Here is a 25646-nt window from a genome sequence, read left to right on the forward strand (position 1 = left end):
GAGTCTGGGCAACATCAAGGTCAGACCAGAGCCATATAGGGTCAGACAGTGCTTAGCAAAGATTCTAGAACAGAGCTCCGCTCTAGAATCTTTTGTGCTTAGATAGGCTACTGGTTCTGTGATGGAATGTTGAGACTGACAAATCTGCGTGCACCTCCTCTACATCCCGCCCTCTGACTCACCTTTCCTGAAGGAGGAAGTGAAGCTCAGTGACAGACGGCTGCTCTGTTCTCCATTACAGCTGAATGACTACTCTGGTATGTGAGGAATCATATAGAGTTATATGAGCTATAGCTAGAGTTACCACAGAGCCACCTGTGGTTGTATAGAGTAACCTGCGGTAACTCTACACAAAACACATTGATCTCAATGGTAAATTTTGCCCATGTTCAGGGTGGAAAGTAAAAAAGAAAGATTTGCATAAGACAAGTCAAATTGGTGTTTTTAAAAAGAAGGGATCATGGAGAATGAAGAATGACCCAACAGGTACACTAAGTCTGAACAACAATACCCATCCCTCCTCTCTGATATACAGACAATATATTCCCCTAGTTATTTTCGGTTCTATTGCGTCATTTTTACTGTTTACCCACACTTGACCATGACTATGACAACAGTGGAAAAACCACAATGTAACCTGTGAACGTGAAAGTAAGGTCTGTCAACTGGCCATAAGGAGAGGGGAGCTTATACAGTCTTGTATCTGTAGTCTTGGAAAATGGCCTCCAGGCTGGAGGAGGACCTCTGCTGTCCTGTGTGCACTGAGATCTACAAGGATCCCGTCATCCTGTCCTGTAGTCACAGCTTCTGTAAAGTCTGTCTGCAGACGTTCTGGAAAACCAAAGGATCAAGAGAGTGTCCAGTCTGCAGGAGAAAGTCATCAAAGGAATTTCCTCCCCCAAATCTGGCCTTAAGGAACCTGTGTGAGACTCTGTCTGACACTTTCTTACAAGAGAGAGATCAGACACTTGTACTCTGCAAAGAGCACAAGAGGAAACTGGAGCTCTTCTGTCAGGATGATCAGCAGCTTGTGTGTCTGGTGTGTCGAGACTCAAAACTACACAAACATCACAACTTCAGTCCTGCTGGAGAAGCTGCCTCTGAGATCAAGGTAAGACTCTTCAGTCACAGACTGGCAGCACCTTCTTGCATGTGCTCCTCTCAGGAGACATTTTTACTGTCCAGCCATTTCGAGGCACTCTGTAGATTTAACATTATGCAGTTTGCACCACTTGCTGGATAATTACATAATTTTGAGTCTCATCTAGTCACATGATTAAATAAATCTACTTATAGAAGCACACACACATTTGCAAACACACACACATAGACACCCACACACACATACAGTAGACACCCACACGCACGCACACAAACACACACACACATACACACACACACACACAGACAAATGCACAGTTACTTATGCATTTGCCCCTTACTGAAGACTGTCTGCTCAGGTCTGGTTAATGATTCATGGTTTAATGGCATCTAGTTGGGGTATGTATGAGAATGTTTGCATGTCACACTAAAGTGATGTGATCATTTCAGGAGGAGCTCAAGAACAAGCTGCAGCCTCTACAGGAGAAGCTGGAGGAGTTTGAGAAAGCTAAAGTGACCTGTGATAAAACAGCTGAGTATATTAAGGTCAGTGTTCTAGTGTCATACGAGTTCACTGTTTGTAAACATCCAAGGATTCTGTCAGTCGTTTCATAATGCCATGACCTGGAGACCATATTGTCAGGTGACATATTGCTGGTGAATCATCAGGTGCTTTGTTTCCTACCTCTCTGCCACCTCCCCAATCATATTTAAGTAATATTAATCAATGATATTTTCTGTATTTTATCATTGTGTGAAACTTCACTCATGTAGCTGATGTAATTTTATTCAGATTCAAACCCAGAAGTCAGAGAAACAGATCAAGGAGGAGTTTGAGAAGCTTCACCAGTTTCTACGAGATGAAGAGGCAGCCAGGATAGCTGCACTGAGGGAGGAAGAGGAGCAGAAGAGCCAGATGATGAAGGAGAAGATTGAAAAGATGAGCAGAGAGATCTCATCTCTTTCAGACACAATCAGAGACCTAGTAGAGAAGATGGGAGCTGATGACATCACATTTCTGCAGGTAAGAACCATCCACTGTCTGTAAGGGTGTTATTAGGGCTGTCAAAATAACTGATTAATTTTGATTAATTAATTTGAGAAAAAATAACTGATTAAAAAAATTAGTGCAGATTAATCGATTCGTATGACCTTTGACCCCGAGCCGTTCTAGTCAGTAAAAATTAGACTGTAAAATGAAGGAGAGAGAAGAAAACGTGCTGCCTGGATCATTGATTGGAACATTTACTTTCAAAAAACGGCCTGATGGTTTTGATAAAAAAATAAAGTGTTGAAAATAAAGTCCTCTGCAATGTCTGCAGCAAGGAGTTTGCATATGATTCATTTGAATTTAAATATTTAAAATACTTTCACAGCAAAAATTATATACGTGATTAATTTAGATTAATTAATCACAGAGTATGTAATTAATTAGATTAATTTTTTTAATCGATTGATAGCCCTAGGTGTTATATGTCTAGGGCAGTTCCAGCGTTATGGATGTGACAATTGGACTCATATTGGTAGAGTGGGGGCAAAATTAGTATCAGTGAATTAATTTGCATAACTTTTAATGCAACCTCTGTCCTCTGAATACTGAGAAATCCTCAAATTTCATATAATCAATTTCATCCTAAGAATACAAGGAATTTTATCAGCTTTATGGATGTGACATGAAATGGACACACTTTTGTGAGAGATTACAGGTTTTCTACAAACTCTGTGAATTTTAAAGGAAACTGCCGAAACTATGATATATGTACTATGAAGGAGATTTGAATGAACACAAAAAGTGTGTTTTTGAAACTATGCGTCATTTTCATAATGCATTATGTAGGAAAAACTGGCGTTATGGATGTGACGGTTTCACGTTATGGATGTGACGTGTCTGAACCAGTCCTCGACAAACTACATAAAACACATAATTAAGTAGTGAATTTTGATATGAAACAATTGAAATAGTAATCATGAAAAACTAGCGAAGAAATTATTGCTTCCTCAGTGCCCACTAAGATCCACAGGAAGAATCAGGACAACAAGTCATTTAAAATATAAAAAAGAAATTTATTTTTTTCTTTTACCGTCATCAATTTTGGTCACTTTGGTTACTGAAACACCAGGGAACATGAAACTTGGTGGCCACTCCCTTAAATAACTAGCCCTACCTGAACCGTTGCACCCAAGATGACAAAATATTTATGGTATGTTAGTCTCAAGAGCCCGCATGAACCTAACCCATACCCAGTCATTTGTGATTTGCACACATAAAGTCCATGCACGCGCACGTGCACACATGCACATGCACACACACGCACATGTACACACACACACACACACACGCATGCACGCACAGTCGCACACATACAGACAGGCAAGCACACACACATATAAACACATACAGACAGGCAAGCACACACACACACACATGCACAAGCACCCACCCACATGAATGCAGACACATAAACACACACACACAGGCACGCATACGCATGTGGGCATGCAAACACATTGGCACACACACACACACAGCCACACACACACAAATAAACACACAGACACAGGCACGCAAACGTACATGCACACACACAGACACACACACACAGACACACACACACACACACACTCACAGACACACAAAAGCAAACTCACATATGCACACACTAATTTACATGCACATGAGTTGCAGGAGTAGAAGATGGAGACAAATTGACAAGCGTGATTTATTTTTGCGAAGAGAATATGCAGGACTGAGAGGTGGTCATATTTTGTACCGCTATGCGGTACATCTAATTTATTGCTGCCCTTACTCATGTTACACTGTGGGTATTAGCTACAGAGGACCTGACACTTCAAATGCTGTCATATCGCGTCACATTTAAAATTGAACTGTGTTAAGCAGACGTGAACGGCAGGCTGAACAGATCTGCAACAGAAGGAGGTTGCTATGTTAACTCCAGCTGCAAAGTCAGCCATCTTCACCAGCTAACACAGGGGTGGGCAAACTTTTTGGCTCAAGGGCCACATTGGGTTTTGAAAATTGGCCGGCGGGCCGCACAACAACCCCAAACCCCCCCCCCCCACTCACACACACGCATAAAAAAATACATTTTTTATAGCCTATAATTTTGTATGAAAATTATTTGTTTTAAAATATTAATTGCTTAAAAATACTGCTAATTTAATGCTGTTTAACAAATGTATAAATTGTGCACTGTCGCTTTAAGACAGTCGCTTTAATTCACGTTTATTAGTGGGTTTGATCCAGCAAGACCACAGCGGGCTTGCAGAGCAAGCCCACTATTGTTCTTCTTAACTCATTGAGTGCCAAAAACGTAATATTACGTTTTTCCTTCCCATGCGTTGAGTGCCAAAAACGTAATATTACGTTTTTAGCTTTTTTTTTAAATTACGAAACTAGACACTCTAATACACCTTATATGTGATTTTGGGAACTCTGTGATGAATAGAAATGAACTATATGACGATCGTGAAACTCATGAAAACGGAGAATCTGGACATTTTATCTGGACATTTTATCATAACTCGGTTGCCGCTTTGGGTCGAATCAGTGACGCATGCACGTCAGGTCAAAACCAGGCCATTTTCGTGGGTCTATCACGAGGTGGCAGTCTCGCCAGGTCTCACTGATCACTTCCCGGAATGTTTACACGAGTAAGTAACAGGCAACACTTCATATTTCATGAAAGACGTTTATCTCCATTTCTAGAAAAAAACAGCGATTTTGATGAAAACTAGCCACTGTTTAGCTTGGGATTTCTCAGGAACGGAGGCGTGTAGAAATACACGGTTTGCACGCACTGAGAGCTTAAAGTTTCACCTTTTAATCGAGCTATTGTACGTGTTCATAGCTATAACACAGAATATGCTGTGGCTGTACACAAATCATCAGCAATGGTCTAGATTGCTGGCACTCTAGGACAAAGCTCCCGAAAACAGCTTGGCATTCAATGAGTTAAGTTTACTTATATCTTCTTATTCACCCACTTTTTGGCCGAACTACTGCTCCTAGACCGTTTGAGCTATCGACGCAGTTCGAACTCCAAAAATTCAGGCCCGAACCGGTGTAACTTGCTTGTTAATTTCGTGTCGCTGGCCCTTGTCGTTTTCGCGGTATTCCCGTTTTTCTGCGTTTTTTGGGCCCATTGAAATGAATGGCGGAATGTTCAGAATTCAAATTTCGATTGTGACATCACAGCTCTAATTGCTTAACCCTTTGCAGACGGCCCATTCTAATTTCGGTACCCCAGTACCGATGACGTTCAGTCTAATAACTCCACCATACCCCAACCAATTTTATCAATGAAAACTTCCTCAAAAACGTCACATCATAGGCTTTCTGGCGATATGATTGGTTAAGGGATTTGTGGCGCGAATTTCTTTTACTACGTGAAGGAAAAATCAAGAGTTGACGTCTCCCTCCACTAGAGGAAAAACAGCAGGAAGCACTATGCATCGTTGATCTTGACGTCGTCTAAAGGAGAAACTACTGGATCGATCATCTGAGGTAAAAACAAGTCTTTTATGTTATTATTACTTGTTATCCATGTTATTACTTCAAAATCGTTTTTAAAAGTTATTTTTGCTGGTAATTACACCTTGTATGCATGGCCGTAACATAATGCGTGTGTGTGTTCACTTCAGCTGATGACAGCTGGTATTTTAGCACACTGTTATCTTTAGTAAACTCATCATTTTCAGTAATTTTTGGGGGGTTACTATATGTCAACCAAGATTACAGACCTACTAAGACTGACACTTTAACGATTTGTTCTATTTTTAACGATGTTGCTTGCTTGTCATCTGATGTCATCAACTAGCTAAGTTAGGTAACGTTAGCATCAGGAGAGGCTGCAACATGTCCTTGACGCATAGTCGCGATAAAGTTCACTCCCGTGCTATCATGACTGCCAACTTTATGTCAAGTACACCTAATCGGTATTTTATTGTCAAATAAACCTTTCATTCCTTCGTAATATGTATAACACAATTTACAGTTGTTTGTAGTTGCTTAGCTTAGCTCAAGTTGCTTAGCTTACTTAGATAGAAACATCTGACATGAATGACAACGTTAATGTTACGTTACCGACGTGAAGACTGTTGATCACCGATGGTGTAACGTAAGGATTTAATTCATTGACTGCTGTTTTCATGAATACATGACTGAAGATTTGTTATAAATGTGTCTTAGTATTGTTTAGCTTCTAGGCTGTAAGGTTGGCTGCTACGATTATGAGGTTTTTGGGTGGCTAACTATGATGGGAGCTCATACACCCAAGCCTACTCGTCGACACATTATTTTCTAAGGGGGTGTTTTGTCTTTACGCAACTGCAGTAGCCTATGCACGGTGTGTATGTGTATGCATACGCTGTTTAGATGTTTTCTGTCATATCTCCTGACTCATGTTAATGAATCAATTTTTGCTTGTAAGCTGGTATGCTATGTATGGTTTAGCCAAGGCAATAACACTTACTGTAGTGAGCTCTGAGACTAATGTTACCTCTCCAAGCAATATTGGAGTCCTCCAGTGACAATAATACTTTTAGTGAAAAGAGTCATGGTTGGTGGTGATTAAGATTATGTGGAAGTAATGTAAAATAAAACTAAACAACCTATTCACTATCAGACCTGTGATTTTTTTTTTTTGTTATTTTAGATGGAGGGAGAGAAGTATGTGCAACTGGGGTGAAAGCAGCCGACTGCTGATGGCAAATATGACCCCGAGGACCACGATGGCATGGACATGGGACATGGATGGGTAGCTTCTGGATGAAGAAGAAGACAATGATGTGCTACAGGAGGAGATAATCTCCCATCATCCTCAGCTGGATAAGCATGTATGTGTATGTGTGTGCGTCCATCTGGGCGCAAGTACATTTCTGGTTGTGATAAGAGTGTTGCTTATAACAATAATGAGAGAGATTATAGTGATAATAGTTTGGTTAGATTTGTAATTCAATTTCTATATTTCTTATCTGACAATTTCTTTATTTTGAGTTTTGTCAAGTCCCATGTCGGGTAGAAAGCATACACTTTGCCTATCCTTCCAACACAGACAGAGACACCAACTCCAATAGCATTTACACCCCATCGTCTGCTAGGCTTAGATGGACACACACACACACACACACACACACACAACCATGCCACAGCTGTGACAATGCACACACCACAGATCTGGTGTGAATGTGGCGTTAGTGTATCACCTTATGTGTAGGGCAAATGATAACGATAATTATGTATTGTATCGAATTATATGCTATATGGTTGTTAAATGTATTGCATTTCTTCTAACGTTTTAATTGTTTATATATATATATGTGTGTGAATGATAGTATGAATTGATGTTTTGTTCACCATGTAAGATTTGTTGATCTTTGTTATACTGTTGTCTTGTCATTCTTGTAGTTCTAATAGTTACTGCATGTTTGTAAACATATGTTTATGTTATTTACCTGAAGTTGTTGTTCCTGGTTATTCAATCACATTGTTTAAGACTTTTCTAAATAAAATGATTTATTTCCCCTTTCGTAAACCTAACACATGTGCCAGTGTCTCTATATTTTTGTTTTCATAGTAGAATGAAGCGCACGGAGAAGCAGTTACAATCAGGTAGTCTGTCTTTCAGCCTTTATCTGTCCTCCCCACAATTGATTTAGCCTCTTCAGAGTACAGTAAGACATCCCATATTGAGCTTGTTTTGATGGTAAAACATCTTATTTTTTACATGACCATTATATCTGTATTTTTAGGTCAGATGCCAAACCGGGAAATGAAAACATTCTACTCTTTAAAAATTCTACTTGTTACTGTTATGAGTAAATTAATCACAACTTCTGAACCAAAGGTGATAAATTGATTCTGTTTTTTTCACTGAGGAGAACACAACACTGGCTATCCTTTACACACTATATCTACAACAGACATTAGGTGAAAAGAAAGATTCATCTTGACAAATTGATATTTTCACGTTTTTTGATGTTGAATTTTGAAGGTATTGTTTAAAAACAATGTGTGTTACACTCAAACTTATTAACTACAATGTGTACCATTTTAAAGGGCTAGTTTTCCTGATTACAATGGTGGGTATATCTTATCTCTGTCATGTAGCATGGCCACACAATAAGCCTTTTTCTCTCACAAGGGCATCAAGTATGAAAAAACGGAATGTTTCGTGCCGTCTGCAAAGGTCTAATAAATTTATCATAACTTTTGAACAAAAGGTGACACATTGATTCTGTTTTTATCACTGAGTAGAGGACAAAATTGTGAATCTCCCATACACTCTATGTTTTTCTCTATCTACAATAGAAATTGGTAGAAAAATGAGATTAATCTTGACAAACTGATATTTTCGTGTTTTTTGGGGTTGAATTTTAAAGATATTTTTTAAAAATTATGTATGTTCTCCTCAAACTTATTAGTTATATTTTATACCATTTGAAAGGGCTATTTCTCCTGATTACAGTGGTGGGTATATTGTATCTCTGTCATGTAGCATAATCATACAATAAGCCTTTTTGTGCCATAAGGTCATCGAGTATGAAAAAATGGAATGTTTGGCACAGTCTGCAAAGGGTTAAGCTTGCACCTGGAAGAGTTCTAAGCCACCTGGCAGAGCTCTAATGGGCTGGGCTGGGCTGTCTGTGTATATGAAGGTGTGTGCATGTAACTTTTGACCCGTATGTCCGATTTTCATAAATGAGGTACCGTTGGAATCCTTGGATGAGGCCGAGTTCCATGCCCCTGATCAAACCCACTCTTGCAGTTCCTCGGAACCGCAATTCTAGTTTCTCAATGATCTTCTGCCTGCTCCGCTATGGCTAGTGCTGTACCTACGGCTGGGCCCTCTCAGTTTTTAAATGGTCAGTAGTAGGAACTACTGTTGCCTTCATGATTTCCTTTTAAAACTTTCTTATAAGAAGGAGATATCAATTATCAACAATCACAAGCCAGCTGGAACCTGCGGCTCTCTCTCCCTCTCGTGAGTGCAGACGCGTTCCCAATTAAATGGATTGCATAATGTTCACGTTAGATCTGCTGCAAATGAGATAACTAAGAGTTAACTTAGTTTAACATGATGTTATCTCTATTTAACATGATGTTTTGACATTGACATTGTAAACGTTATCTAAGGAGAGTGAAAAGCAGTTTGTAGTAAAGCTAACCAACGTCGTCTCTATCGCAGGAAAAAAATAGCGAGCAGCTTGATAACTAAATGAAATGCTTGGCGGGCCGGATGAAAGTGCTTGGCGGGCGGGCCGCAGTTTGCCCACCCCTAAGCTAACACGATAATCCAGTTACTGTACAACATTAGTATGACAGTTACAGGAAGATAATCGCTCAGATTTTCGTTATTAGGCCACTTGAAAATAGGCTATGGCTAGGCTAATCACTGGAGGTATTTTAATATTATGTTTGTTTTGCTAATGGTTAGGCAAGGCCTCCCTGTGGTTTTGATCAACCTAATAATCTTTGAAATGTCAATTGTAAACACTAAGTTGAAATGCGTTGAAACTGACATGCCACCAGAACAGACGTTTTATCGGCTTTGAGGTATAATAAAGTCCCCAGTCTTGTAAATTCACATTATGTAACATCCATAACGTCACATCCATAACGCACCATTAAAGGTTTTAAAAGTAAGAAAGGGGCACAATTTGGTCATCACACTTTACATTGATATAAATCAGCTTTGCACAAACACTATGGACATTGTCGCATTAACACTGTATGTGTAGCATAAACTTTTCCTATAAAACGTTATGGATGTGTCATGGCCATGGAACTTGCTGACTTAAAAACAAAAGCCTTACAAATGTAAGGAGTTGTGCTCTTAAAGGCAAGCTGAGCATAGACATTGCTCTACCATTCCCTTGTCAATCTGGAATTTGTCAAATGACACAATTTGTTTGAACATTAGGTCCATTTATCCACTTTTGAAATATGCATAATATTACCATGTAAAAAAAGTTGTTTCTGTATGGTTGCACACCATATTTATGATGTAAAAAGAGTGTCATTCTCCATCAAATTCAATCAGATCAGTTACAAACAATAAAATATAGACCTAAATGAAGATTTTAACAACAGTTCTATTTGCTAATGCACAACTTTTTTTTCCATGGTAAAGATGACCTTTGCATGGAATTGCCCTCTAACGCTAAGTCCAGTGACAATTTAACAATAGCACATCTGGCTGTAAGGGTGTTAGATCTACAACTCTAAGTCCAGTGATAATTTAACAATAGCACATCTGTCTGTAAGGGTGTTAGATTTCTAAGTCCAGTGATAATTTAACAATAGCACATCTGGCTGTAAGGGTGTTAGATCTCTAACTCTAAGTCCAGTGATAATTTAACAATAGCACATATGGCTGTAAGTGTGTTAGATCTCTAACTCTAAGTCCAGTGATAATTTAACAATAGCACATCTGGCTGTAAGGGTGTTAGATATCTAACTCTAATTCCAGTGATAATTTAACAATAGCACATCTGTTTAGTTGAGGTGACCTGCCATGTTTGCCTCAATAATCTTTTATGTGCTGTTGATATGGTGTGAGGCGATGTTCTCATTTGAGGGAATTCTAGAGAGGAGAGCAGGAACACAATAAGTGGAAAGAACAGCAAAGGCCTGAATGAATAGGATTTGTTATATTGTAGTGGTAGTATTGTAGAGGATTGTAGAGGATGACCTTGCAGCTGTGGGAGTTGCCACATGCAGCTCTGGGAGTGGCTATTTACAGATCTGTGGCTTCAATTGTGGGAATAGCTACATTCAGCTGTGGGAGTTGCCACTTGTGGGAGTTGCTACATTCAGCTGTGGGAGTTGCCACTTGTGGGAGTTGCTACATTCAGCTGTGGGAGTTGCCACTTGTGGGAGTTGCTACATTCAGCTGTGTGAGGGGCTACATGTAGTGGGGGGAGTTGCTACATGCAGTTGTGGGAGTGGCTACTTTCAGTTCTGGGAGTGGCTACATAAAATGGGGGAGTGGCTACATACAGTTGTGGGAGTGGCTACATGCAATTGTGGGAGTGGCTACATGCAGTTGTGGGAGTTGCTACATTCAGCTGTAAGGAGTACACAGATAAGTACAGAGGACAAGATAAGGACGCCATGATGGAGCACTGTAGAGAGGAGAAGATACAGACAGAGGAACCAGAGAGAAAGAGAGAGAGAGAGAGAGATTTTCACAACACATAACAGTGACACATTCAGCCTATTGTGCACACAGTTACCACAAGCCCATGTTCTAACACCCCCTTCTGTGTGGCACAAGGGAGTCACTGCAGGGAGCACATTTAAGGATGCTATGACAGAAGGTGCACCAATTCTACTGTAGCGTAGCCGTTTCCAAGCCCCTGAGTGAGTCTGGTGATATCAGGATGCTGTAGTTCTGTAGCACCTGAGTGAGTCTGGTGGTATCAGGCTGCTGTAGTTCTACTGTAGCACCTGAGTGAGTCTGGTGATATCAGGCTGCTGTAGTTCTGTAGCACCTGAGTGAGTCTGGTGATATCAGGCTGCTGTAGTTCTGTAGCACCTGAGTGAGTCTGGTGATATCAGGCTGCTGTAGTTCTACTGTAGCACCTGAGTGAGTCTGGTGATATCAGGCTGCTGTAGTTCTACTGTAGCCCCTGAGTGAGTCTGGTGATATCAGGCTGCTGTAGTTCTACTGTAGCACCTGAGTGAGTCTGGTGATATCAGGCTGCTGTATGTTCCCCTGATGGGAGCCGTGTGGAGGAGGAGTTGAGGGGGGACTGGGCTCATGTGCAGGTGCTCTGTGATTGGTGGAGAAGGGGTTGAGGGGGGACTGGTCTCATGTGCAGGTGCTCCGTGCTCTGTGATTGGTGGAGAAGGGGTTGAGGGGGGACTGGGCTTGTGTGCAGGTGCTCCGTGCTCTGTGATTGGTGGCTTTACTGTTGAGGTCTGATAGATTGGGGGAAGGGAGGCCAGTTATTTTGGATGCCGTTTGGGTGATGTGTATAAGTTAGTTTTTATTGAAGCAGCAGGGGGCAGTGTTGTCAGGGTGTGTTGATTAGTTTATTGAACACTCCACCATTTCAGCAGATTGGTTATGAATGCAGGTGGGGTTGTGGGTGATGCATATTGATTATGAATGCAGGTGGAGTTGTGGGTGATGCAGATTGGTTATGAATGCAGGTGGGGTTGTGGGTGATGTAGATTCAATAGTAGTTCTTTGCTTTGGTTGGAGTTCGACAAGTGAGAGTCATGACACACATCCAACCCCCCTCGTCATATGCACACTGACCCTTCTTCACTAGAGTGTGTTTGATACCTCATCATATGCTTACTGACCCTTCTTCACTACAGGTAGAGTGTGTTTGATACCACATGCCATTGGCATCCATGCAAGTGATCATCAAGGAACGAATACAACTGATCAACATCTGAGCAGTGCTATAAAGACATACTACATTCAGTGTTTCCCACAGAATTGAATTCTATTTGTGGTGGTAGGTTTGCAGAATTAACTCAAATGCAACAGTTTTTAACAAATTAGTGCAGCGCGGTTATGATTCTAACCAGATTTAAGCACAATTTAGTACAATCATTGTGTGGTGGTCAATGTTGATATTGTGGTGGGCCGCCACAAATAAGTCAATGTATGGGAAACACTGACATTGTGTGTGTGTGTGTGTGTGTGTGTGTGTGTGTGTGTGTGTGTGTGTGAGAGTGTGTGTTTGTGTGTATGAGAGTCTGTGTGTGTTTGCATGTTTATGTGTGTGTGTGTGTGTGCCGATTTTGCCGGGGCTTCAGCCCTGAATGTTTTGAGTGTAGCCCTGAATGTATTTTGCAAAGTTGACTAACAAATATGAAACCATTATTCCGATCGTGCATTGAAACTTTGAGATGAGATGGACCTATTTATCAAACATAAAAGCAGGACACAGGTGTCCTCTCACTCTCCTTCATGCAGCAGATCTAACTTGAACGTTACCATAAAACATCATTTGGAATGTAGGCTACTTAGAGCATGCGTGTGTGCGAGAAAGAGATACAGTCAGTCAGTTCCAGGGTTGGGCATGTCATGGTTTGCATTTCCTATTTGGTATAAGAAAGTTATAAGGAAATCATAAAAGCAGCAAAAACAAGGAGGTGGTGGAGTAATGCTGTTCTGGTCATTTAGGCTACAAGTTCAGGTTTGTTATCAGCCTGCCCTGCACTCACTGGCCTACAGTTTGGAGCTGACCAAACAGTGCTGGCCTGTCTAGGCTACTTAGATACTTTGTTGAATCGAATAAGTGAGTCTTCAATGATTTTTTCTCCTTAAGCTAAGCATAACCATATGAGGCATCTTGCTATTTAAAATGCCACTTTGCTTGGTGGTTATAGGCTATTGCCTATATACAGTAGTTTGTTTTTTATAGCAAACAGAAATGTCAAGATAACAACATGTAACTACATCCTTTAATTGTCAAAATTAGTCTCCATAATATGCAATCAATGAGGTGCAAATGAGGCTAGAGTTGATGGATTCATTTATGAAAAGTGAGCAGCAAGGGCGGGCAAAATGGGAATTATGAGAACAGTTTAGACTCTATGGGCTAAGCCCCGAGATGTTTTCAACTGCTGGGGCTGCCCCTGTTGTGTGTGTGTGTGTGGGTGTGTGTGTGTGTGTGTGTGTGTGTGTGAGAGAGAGTCTGTGTGTCTTGTTTGTTTGTGTGTGTGTGTGTATGTATGTGTGTGTGTGTATTAGGGATCGACCGATATATCGGCCAGCCGATATATCGGGCCGATATTTGGGCTTTTTACGTGTATCGGCATCGGCAGATAAGCGGCTGCGTTCGCCAATAGTTTTTTCCCGCATTATTTACATACAGGCATCCACAGGCAGGTCTGTGTTGCTGGAGACGCTGCAATTCACGTGCAGACTGCCCCTCCCCCAAGAGCAGAGAGCTGAAAGCCTGCTCTTCAAGACAACAGTAGGCCTAAACTTTAAACTTTCAAAGCATCTTTTAACTGTTTGACTTATGAAATATTGCCATACACTTTGAAGGCGGGAGCAAGTTTGTGGGTCCGAATGGAAAATGCGAATGATATAGGTACCCTACTTTATTTAATGCTTAATGCCTCGTTTATAAAAGTGCTTGCCATTGTATTTAGGTAGCTGCAAATAGCTAAGTTGTAGGCTAGGCTATCCATATGCATGCTGTAGCTAGCTGTTACAAACACTGATCATATGTAATGCCGACGTTGTTCCGAAGTATTTGTGGGAGTTTTATTCAGCGACCACCTGGCTGAGTGTTGGACGCGTGTGGTGTGTGTCTCCCTCCCTGAATGCCCCTCTTCTATAAAACTGCTTGCCATTGTATTTAGGGAGCTGCAAATAGCTAAGTTGTAGGCTATCCGTATGCATGGGGTAGCGGTGGTCAATCATATGATTAAGTAATGCCGACGTTGTTCCGAAGTATTTGTGGGAGTTTTATTCAGCGACCATCTGACTGAGTTTTGGACGCGTGTGGTGTGTGCGTCTCCCCCCCCCCTCTCCCTCTCCCTTCGAGCGGGCGGAGTTGCAATCGCAGTGATATCAGAGCTTTAATAATGAGAGACGTGTTATATGTAGTTGCATATTAATTCGTGTTGTTTAGAGCCGTTTGCTAACGTTATCATTATCAATCCAGTTCAATGGTGGTTCGTCAGCTACAGTGCTTAATTTGTAAAGTGGGAGGTGCCGGAGCGCAAAGGGGGGGTGGATCCGGCGACTCAAAACGGGGATTTGAGGTTACGGACCAACAACAAAAAAACCTGCGTACATAGCTCTGACTAAAAAAAACTAAACAACGCGGTGTGTACACCAGGGCAAACTTCAGAACTTGCAACACACTGCACTGCATGGGTGTAAAATGTAAAAAAAAAAACATATAGGCTATAGTATATTGCAATGATGACCACCCAGTAATCAATAATCAACTAGATACAGCGTGGATAAGTAATTTCTGATTGACACACCTGAATACCTATCTGAACCCCTACCCCCCCGGACACCTCCCCCCAATCAAAACACATCGAAACTGACACATAATATGACAGAGAGGGAGCGGGAGACACAAACACTCACGCGCACACACACACACACGCGCGCACACAGACCGGGAAAACAGGAGATACAGGGGAACCACCAAAACAGTCCAACGGGGCTAATAGCCTCGGCACTAAAGTATGCTATTTATTGCAATGATGACCACCCACACCCAGTAATCAATGATCAGCTAGATACAGCGTGGAAGCGCGATTTCTTCCTACCGTAGCCTAGGCCTACTTGTCCAAAATGGCCCATACAGCATCCAGACCCCCGGCCTCCATTACCCTGCTTCTTTTTTTACACATATGTCCTTTAGAAATCCATGACCTGACGTAAGGAAAGGGGTTGAACCGGGCAAGCGGCGGGCCGACCAGGCAAATGGGGAGGAGATGGTGAGCCCTGATGACATTCTGCGGGCTATCGATGCAAAACTGCTGGTAGAGCGTCTCAACTTCTCTCTCCCCGAACAGCGCGTCACCCTCCTGTGACCAATATTGTGGATAAAGCACTTTCAAATCCTCGATTAGCTTGTGGTATCCTGTTTGGTCTTTCCCCTATTTCTAAAGACTAATAAGAAAGATATCAACATTGAACACTACAAAAACAGTAATTTATTTATTTTTCGTTTAGGCGATTTATTTTTTATATTGACTTAATTGACGGATCCAATAAAAAAGGTTCCGGATCCAACGTCGGAGGTGCCGGAACATGTTCCGGCGTGTTCCGGCTCAAATTAAGCCCTGGTCAGCTACCAAACAGAAGTTTGTGTGTGCGTCTGGTCTGTCTCACTAAGTGGGACACACGCATCACAGCGATATGAGAGTGCTGCGCTACCTGAAGGAGAGATTTTAAAACTGAGAAACACTTTATTTCAATAGCTAATTTTCAGGCTTATTGTTTTCTTAAATTATTTAAATGTGTTGACAAAGGACATTTTGTGATGACCTGAATTATGTCTTATAATATGTCAGCAAGCAATGCATCATCAAAGCTGTGTTGTAAGATGTTGATGAAAGCATTTTGCACAGTTAACCATATTCAGTGCACCCATCCATAGGTTCAATGTTGCTTTTTTAAATTGAGACTTATAACATTTGTTATCATCATTTGTGTAATTATGTGTCATTTGTATGATGTAAATTGAGGGAGCAAAATAAAAGCAGTATCGGCTCCAAATATGGGCTCAAGAAAATCGGCAGCCTGTATTGGTCATCGGCTTAGGCTGATGGAAAAAAATCGGTATCGGTATCGGCACTAAAAAATCCATATCGGTCGATCCCTAGTGTGTATGTGTGTGTGTGTGCCTAATAACCTTTCCTCAGAAGGTGCTTGATTAGAATCTTTTCGGTATTGTGTCAATTGGTCAGTCTGTAACAAAAATAAAAACAGTGCTATAGTATATTTAAACATTCAATATTGACCAAAATGTAGCAAAAGACCTTAGACCTTATTATAGCAATAACGTTTAACCTACTTTCTCTTTTCTTATTTCCCAGAACTACAAGAGCACAGTGGAAAGGTGAGTGATCTACCTCCTGTCTCTCTCTCTTCTCTGTGGTTCTGAACCCAAACACACAGCAGCACTGACTGCTGAATGTTATTCCAGAGCCCAGTGCACACTGCAGGATCCAGAGAGGGTTTCAGGAGCTCTGATCAATGTGGCAAAGCACCTGGGCAACCTGAAGTTCAGAGTCTGGGAGAAGATGCAGGAGACTGTTCAGTACAGTGAGTAGCCTACTGTTTTTAACACACATAATCAATCTTAGGAGGGTCCTTGGGGTCCTTCACTGATAGTATCCCTCTGAAAAACAGAGAAGATCCAACTTCCAGTAATCAGACACACACACACACACACACACACACACACACACACACAGATTCAAACACACACACACCACACACATACAAACACCGCACACACGTGCGCACACACACACACAAACACACACACACCACACATACAAACAACACACACACACACGCTGACACGTACACACACTTGCGCGCGTACACACACACACACACACAAACTCAAGCACACAGACACACACACACGCACACACACACACACACAAAAACACACACACACACACACCACACAAGCACACACACACATACTGTACACACAAACACACCATACAAGTTCATGCACACACACACACGCGTACACACACACACATACTCAAGCACACAGACACACACACACACACACACACCCCACACAAGCACACATACTGTACACACACATACACACACACACACACACACACACACACACACACACAAGCACACACACACAAAAACACACACACACCACATAAGCACACACACACATACACACAAACACACCATACTGTACAAGCGCACACACACACACACACACACACACACACACACACACACCAAACAAGCGCACCCACACACACACACACTCACACACACAGACACACACACACTACAGAGTGTGTAGAGGGGGAGGTTGAGTATGCACTCTATTAAAGGGGTCACCAACCTTTTTTGAACTGAGAGCTACTTTGTGGGTATTGAGTCTTACGAAGCTACCAGTTTGATAAGCTCTTCTGAAATAACACATTTGCTTAGTTTGCCTTTAGTTATACATTATTATGACCGCTTATCAAATAGGCTACTGCACAAACACAAAGCGTTTAAATTTAAATTTAAACACTGGCTGTAAAGACAGTTAATAGATGGGCTACACATAGGTCCTAGGGGTGTTTAAACTTTTGAACTTTTAAACTTTTAAACTACCTTTAACCTACAGAACAAGCAGCTCTTGTGACACGAACATTGGCTACCATGTGCATTATAACTTCACTGCCCGACAATTACCCTATATAGAGACATATCTCATATCTCATGCATTATGTTTTGTGCAAGTGGGTTAGCACAAACATAGCTTTTGGTGAACGGAGATGCAGATCACTAATTAATTTCTTTGCACAACAGCCCCTGTTCTGCGTTCACTCCAGCGAGACGAGTGAAATAAATGTGTTCCATTATCATAGGGCATTTGCTATATTTACCTGCTATGTCTTCTGTTTTCATGGACAGTTACAGGAATCCACGTCATTCGTCATATCATTCTAACCTAGCCTACCCACGTTATCTCCAGAGTGGTCCAGTTTGTCAGTCAGTCTCAGCCTCTCCTCTAGCTCCTCTACACCAGTTGGGATGTATTAGGATATTGTTACATTTTGTTACACTTTAGAAGAGAAGACAGAGGGGGCAGTGTTCGAATTACCATAGGGCCCGGTAGTGCCCAGCCCCCTTAGTTCTGGCCAGGGCACTACTAGTTCTGCTCGAAATCACTGTCAGAGGGGGCCCACTCATTCATTGTCAAGTTGCCAACCCGTAACTATGATAATCTACATTTTCCCCGTTGGTTGCAATGTGTATTTCCCCCACATACTGCAGGGGCACTGCTCCGCATAATAGCCCCCTGTCCTGTCCGATCTCACCCTCCTCTGAATCGAGTTGTTATTAATTTTGCTAGAGCGTTGTTCACTAGTTCACATCCGTAATTTGCAAACAGATATAGCATAATAGAAAAGCATGTTTGGCGAAGTCTCTGGCCAGGGTCCTGAAGTGATTTGCGGGATCGTGCAGGAGTCAACTGCGCAGGCAGGAGTCGTGCAGGATTCCGCAATACACCCCCTTATTCTTGAACTATGGAAGACGGGAGGCGTAGGGGAGGTGGTGGGTTGCAAGCGGAGTGACCCCGATGCTGCAACTTCGGCAGATAGAGGCAGACTGCGAATAAATAACCTGTCTGATTGAAGGAGGCGTGGCAAATTCCGTCATGCTCCTCCCGAACTTCCGTTTGTTACAAACGCCATTTCACTAGTTCACATCCGTAATTTGCAAACAGATATAGCATAATAGAAAAGCATGTTTGGCGAAGTCTCTGGCCAGGGTCCTGAAGTGATTTGCGGGATCGTGCAGGAGTCAACTGCGCAGGCAGGAGTCGTGCAGGATTCCGCAATACACCCCAAAAAATGCGTTAAAGATGAGGGACCCTATAGCCAGGACCACGCGAACAAATTCGATGCGAGAGCGCGAGGTGCGCTAATTCCCTCAGATCAGAGAGACTTGATCTGATATAAGAGTGATATGCGTCGGAGGACCACGGGCGAGAGTTTTGAGCGCTTGATCGGACAGGCCGTTTATTTGCCGCGTTGGTGGCTGCACCATAAAATATGTAACGGCCTGCTGGGATTCCGATTTGCGTTAGAACAGCGTTGAGCTGCGTTTGAAAGCGAGTAACGGAGCGTCCGTAGTCTGGAGGGGGGATCTTTCCATGCGATGGAAAAACTAATTAGCCAAATTGTATAGGGCTGCAGGAGAGAGTAGATGTTGAAAATGACAGCCCAAACACGCGCGGTGTGAAGTTCAACATCTAATGCACCCCAATGTTTAGTAGGCTAGTAAGGCCTAAGCAATTAAAATAGGCTGCTGTAGCTAACTGCGGTAGCTATAACGGCAAGAGAAGTGATGAGCAGCAACACATTATTAGAGAGGATTCAGAGGAACAGGGCAGAGCTACACGCAGGTGCAGGTGCTCCCTTGGTCAGATAGGGAAGGGCTTTAATATGCTGACACTCAATAAACACAGAGGAAGGCGAAAAACAATAAGCGACAGAGCAACAGCTCCTGTGTATCAGCTGTCTTACGGCCAACGCCGGCATTGAGTTAAAGCGATGCTCCCTTAAATACATTTTGTGATCACCACAGATTAAATTGTATTACTATTAAATGTAGACATGGTCTCAGATGAGATGCCGATACGGTAGCCTATAGGGTGGTGGCACCAATCCAGGGAAAGAGGGCTGGGGAAAAAACGCGGGCTCGAACGCGGTTCGCGCCGTCGGGAGATGATGGGGAAAGGGGAAAAAGTAGCGACGCGGTCGCTACGGGGGGAGGGGGAGGAGGTTGCCCAGCACCCTAGGTAGGCAAAGAGAAAAGTGGGGAGGGTTGATTAGCTGGAAAGAGAAAGAGGCCGTAGTAGCGGAAGGCAAGGTAGAGGGCTGCACGCGGGCTGCCATAACTTGCGAGTTGAGTGAGCAGGGGGAAAGCTGTTTAGGAATAGAGAAAGAGGCCGCAGTAGCGGAAGACAAGGTAGAGGGCTGCACGCGGGCTGCCATAACTTGCGGAGTTGAAAAACATGTTGCATGAACAGAGGGGGAGACGCCGGAGGAACGGAGCTCCGCGCTGCGGCGCTGGTGCTCGGTTGATCGGCTATAGTAGGAGAGGAAAGATAAACTGATTGTTGGAGAAGGCGACGTAGGTCTGCTTTCCTTGCGAAACGAGGGCAATCGATCCTACATCCAACTCTGCTCTAATTAAAGATATGGTCCGCGGAGTAGCTCTCCTTGCAAGCGGAGTGACCCCGATGCTGCAACTTCGGCAGATAGAGGCAGACTGCGAATAAATAACCTGTCTGATTGAAGGAGGCGTGGCAAATTCCGTCATGCTCCTCCCGAACTTCCGTTTGTTACAAACGCCATTTAGCGATTAAGCAATTAGCAGCAGTGGAAAAAGTTAAAAGGAATGTATGTCGAGGAGTATCGGGACTTTAAAATGCAAGGGGCAAGGGAAGGGTCCTGCCTGAAGAAACTCGTCATCGCAGGCAACACGTTTTTACCTAGCCTACTTCGGCAGAATGCGAGAGAGGATTCTCTGCGCTTAATGACATTGATGACAAAGCCAGAAATCGTTTAAGGGAGCGCAGCTTAAATGCGCTTCTCCTGGTCCAGTTCAACCCGAGCCATTTGTGAAATCATGGCTCAAGGCTGGGCATCGTCCATCAACTGCCTGGAAAACGGGAAAAAATGCCCAGAAAGAGACCAATAGGCCACCTTGGGACTATCTCCAGTAGGCGTGATAAAGACAGCTGTTTTGTGTTAACTTTCAGTTTTTTCAGTTGTGCGATGTTCAGTTGTGCACGTAAAATATTTGACAATTAGCTCTGCTCAGATTCATTTTTGGCAATAGCCTTTGTTATTAGGCTGAATTTCATAATGTCATATATTTCATTTTAATAAACTGGCTACCCTGCTTATTATAATCTATTGGATGAATCGACAGTAGCCTTTGTTATTAGGCTGAATTTCATAATGTCATAGATTTCACCCCCCCCCCCCCCCCCCAAGTGGGCCCCCCCGGAAACGATGGAGTAATTCGAACACTGAACCAGAATTGTTATAGCCATTTTCTTGGTTAAAGTCTTGAATGTTATTATTTATATGTATTGGGAAATTCGTTTGGATTAGTTTGGAATGCTTGCAATAACTTAGTTTGAATTATAATTTATTTTTATGTATTTATTTATTTTTGTGCTTAGCACTTTAAGGGTGCACAAGCGAGGGGTGACGTAGTTGGCATGACTGCATATGGGGTAGGTGCACCTGAGGTCAGGGGGCATTGAATGCGATAGCTTGGTTACAAACATTTTTTCGACCACGCTTTTCTTTTACAAACCACTGTAAACAGTTATTTCGTTAGGACCTTGATGTGGACTAATTTACAACAAGTTTTCATTCATCTTTCGTTGCTGTATGGACCAATAAATATTATTTTTGCCACGTAAAGGAGAAGGTGCGTTAATCCTGCCAGGCCTATCGTTTCACTGCCACAAAGAACTTTGGATAAAAATGGACTATACAAGAGTAATGACCCCACAAATACGGACACGGCCGTTTATTTTCATTATTGATTATTATTATTATTATTATTATTATTATTATTATTATTATTAAGAAGCCCTCTATTGGTCGAGGTCCCTGGGCTGAAGCCCAGGTAAGCCCATGCATTAAGGCACACGTGCACACACACACGCATACACACACACACACATGCATACACACACCACACCACACCACACGCACACACACACACAGGCACACAAGCACACCACACACCCAGGCACACAAGCACACCACACAGACACACACCACACAAGCACACACATACACACACACACACACACACACACACACACACACAGAGGCATACAATCTCTCTCTCTCTCACACACACACACACACACATACACACACACACCACACACAGATATACACAGTCAAGCACACACACGCACACACACACAGGCAGACTCTCTCTCTCTCACACACAAGCACACACACAAACACACACACACACACAGACACACAGGCAGACTCTCTCTCTCTCTCACAGACACACACACACACACACACACACACCGCACAAGCACACACACAAACACACACACACACACAGGCATACTCTCTCTCTCACACACACACACCACACACACACACACCACATACACAGAGAGACACACACACACCACATACACACACATGCACATGCACACACACACCACACTCATATACACAGACCACATACACACACACACACACACACTCACACACATACACACGCACACCACACACACACCACTCACACACACAGAGACACACAGACATGCACACACAGAGGCATAATCACACACCCACAGACATGTACAAACACACACACACACACACACACACACACGCACACACACACATGCATGCATACACACACCACACCACACAGACACACACGCACACACACACCACATACACACACACACAGGCACACACACACACAATGGTCAGTGATGATCCTCCCTTCCACTAACATCCCTCTCCTGTGAGTACACTCCTGTACAGCTGTGATCCTTCATCCTGATGACTAAAGAGCATTTCACTGTTACTACTTCTCCTGCCATTACACTTGCTAACACCACTATTAATAATGACCATCATTCACATCCTCATCACACATCACTCAGTGTTCAGCTCATGTGTGTGTTCTTTCTCTCTGCAGCTCCTGTGACTCTGGATCCCAACACTGCACACCCAATACTCATCCTGTCTGAGGATCTGACCAGTGTGAGACTTGGTGATAAGAGACAGCAGCTTCCTGATAACCCAGAGAGATTTGATAGGTATGCCAGTGTCCTGGGCTCTGAGGGCTTTAACTCAGGGACTCACTGCTGGGATGTGGAGGTTGGAGAGAACAGAGTGTGGAATGTGGGGGTGAAGGCAGAGTCGGCCCCGAGGAAGGGAGAGTATGGTTATGTGAGTGGAGAGTGGACTGTGGGGTATAACGATGGTAAATATGGAGCATGTGCTCCCCCACAGCCCTCCACTCTCCTCACAGTGCAGCAGAAACTCCAGAGGATCAGAGTGCAGCTGGACTGGGACAGAGGAGAGCTGTCATTCTCTGACCCTGATAATAACACACACCTACGCACACTCACACACACTTTCACTGAGAGAGTGTTTCCATACTTTAATGTCAGTAAACTCTCTCCTCTGAGTATTGTAGCAGTGAAGGCCTCTGTGTCAGTAGAGCAGCCCAGTTAGAGCAGAAACTGTCTCTGTCTGAACAAGAGCCCACATGCAGAGATGGATGGAGACATGTGGGGTTCAGTCATGAGTCACTCACACAGTAACTGCAGTCAATTGCTGGTGTTTTGCCATTTATTACTTCATGCCAGTTTTTCTATGTTGCTGGTTTTATGCATGCAGACATTTTGATGATGGTTTTGCTGTGTTGTCCATTTATGTTTTTTCTGCACTGCTGCAACAAGCTGTTCTGTGAGGCATCGTCTTCTGGGTACTTGAATTGAATTTCTGATGTTCTGTGTTTAGAATCCTCTGAAATAATTGCTTTTGTTTATATCATTTATTACACTATGATGGTTTGTTTGCCACAAGCACATCAGAATACCAGTTCAGTAAATGATGTGGAAATTTCTGCTTGGTCTCTCCTGTTTAGAACTTCGCAAGTGATATTTGGCTATATACATTAAAATAAAATGTATTTAGTTTTCTTTTATTTAATTATTTGCAAATTGGTTATGTATATGTAACACCTGTGCTGTGCACACTTGTACATCATTTCATATGAGTTACATTTAAAGATGTCACTGAGAGATTAATACTGCCATCTAGTGGTGGTTATTGTGTAACTACACTCTCCTCTCACCTGTGAGGTTTCCAGTAGCAGAGCAGCAACACAGCACAGTCTCAGTATCAATACTGCCATCTAGTGGTGGTTATTGTGTAACTACACTCTTCTCTCACCTGTGAGGTTTCCAGTAGCAGAGCAGCAACACAGCACAGGTGCAGCTGGTTCTGCTGCTGCTGTCTGATCTGAGGTCAGAAATGCTGGAGATTAAACAGCACTATAGAGACTGAGATCACTGCAGTAAACACAAACTCCTGCACTAGTCAACACTGATTATTACATAAATCAAATAAAACGGCATGTATGTATTATTGTAAGTGTCTGTCTTTATAACCAGATGAAAGCTGTAATTTAGTGCAGTAAGGTTTGGACTACTGAAGCCAAACGTGATGTGAGGGATGAATAACCAAAAAGAACTGTGAGTTTTCCACAGAGACATTAAACAACATTACTGATACCACGACCCAGATCAGCACAATTACACAAGATAATTTATGGAAATATCAACAGAATACAATAATGATGTTTTTATTCATAATATACACTGATACAATGTCAGATTGACTAGATATCGTTATTACTTGAATATGTCTTCATAAGGAATTCATCAGTGATTAAAACCAAATCAGTATTTGTAGGAGTCACATAAGTCATGTGTTCATACTCTGTGATACATTTATCTCTGTGAGACATTTACAAGCTCTGTCATACAGAGTGTCATACAGAGTTTGTAAATGTATAAACTCCTTGGATGATATTTCAAAAGGATTGAGAGGGTGAGGGAATGTTTCTGGTGGCAACTTCCACAGCGTTTCCACTCAGAACACAAAACAAATGATGTTCTTGCAACAAATGTTGTTGAGAATCTTCACACCCAGTGATCAGAGGAAATGTAAAAATAGGAGAGTCTTCACACCCACAACACAGTTGTAGCAGAATAATAATGGAATTGAATCGATGAATGAAGTGTAGTAATGTGTGTTCAAAAGAGTGTGTGCCGTATAGGATCTGTGATGTGATCAGGGATGTAGTTCATTAGATGGACACTCAGTGATGTAGTTCACTAGATGGACACTCAGTGATGTAGTTCACTAGATGGACACTCAGTGATGTAGTTCGTTAGATGGACACTCAGTGATGTAGTTCTTTAGATGGACACTCAGTGATGTAGTTCATTATGGACACTCAGTGATGTAGTTCATTAGATGGACACTCAGTGATGTAGTTCACTAGATGGACACTCACTATCAAAATAAAAATAACTGGAAATTGAAGACTTTAGGGGTCACCCTGCTGCAGATAGACTTTCAGCTTGTCAGGGGAGAAGTCCAGGGCTGGATCTCAAATGTCAAAGAATGGTTTTGAATGACCCTTTAAATTGTCTTTGAATGACCTTTTTAGGCTCTGACCATGACAAAGTGAAAAGAGAAGTGGGTGGAGGAAGTGCCTTTGTTTATATAA

General features: G+C 42.5%; 1 protein-coding gene across 1 annotated transcript; it reads left to right on the forward strand.

Annotated features, from left to right (window-relative positions):
- Positions 1-571: 571 nt before the first annotated feature.
- Positions 572-24642, forward strand: LOC143100197 (zinc-binding protein A33-like). Its single transcript, XM_076263167.1, has 6 exons — positions 572-1111; positions 1552-1647; positions 1895-2125; positions 16661-16683; positions 16771-16889; positions 23037-24642. Exons 1-6 carry the CDS (start codon positions 719-721, stop codon positions 23576-23578), a joined length of 1404 nt encoding a protein of 467 aa, XP_076119282.1. The 5' UTR covers positions 572-718; the 3' UTR covers positions 23579-24642.
- The last annotated feature ends 1004 nt before the right edge of the window (positions 24643-25646 follow it).

Source organism: Alosa pseudoharengus, unplaced genomic scaffold (genome assembly GCF_046254945.1).
Source record: "Alosa pseudoharengus isolate Yale_2024_CS ecotype anadromous, Long Island Sound unplaced genomic scaffold, YU_APseudo_1.1 YU_APseudo_1.1_scf_3, whole genome shotgun sequence".
In the NCBI taxonomy this organism is placed as follows: Eukaryota; Metazoa; Chordata; class Actinopteri; order Clupeiformes; family Clupeidae; genus Alosa; species Alosa pseudoharengus.

Bases quoted from the DNA above. Each gene is read 5' to 3' on its own strand.
- LOC143100197 (XM_076263167.1), top strand. From the start codon at position 719: ATGGCCTCCAGGCTGGAGGAGGACCTCTGCTGTCCTGTGTGCACTGAG. The intron at 1,648-1,894 runs GTCAGTGTTCTA...AATTTTATTCAG, and splicing joins AAACAGCTGAGTATATTAAG to ATTCAAACCCAGAAGTCAGA. The intron at 16,684-16,770 runs GTGAGTGATCTA...ATGTTATTCCAG, and splicing joins TACAAGAGCACAGTGGAAAG to AGCCCAGTGCACACTGCAGG.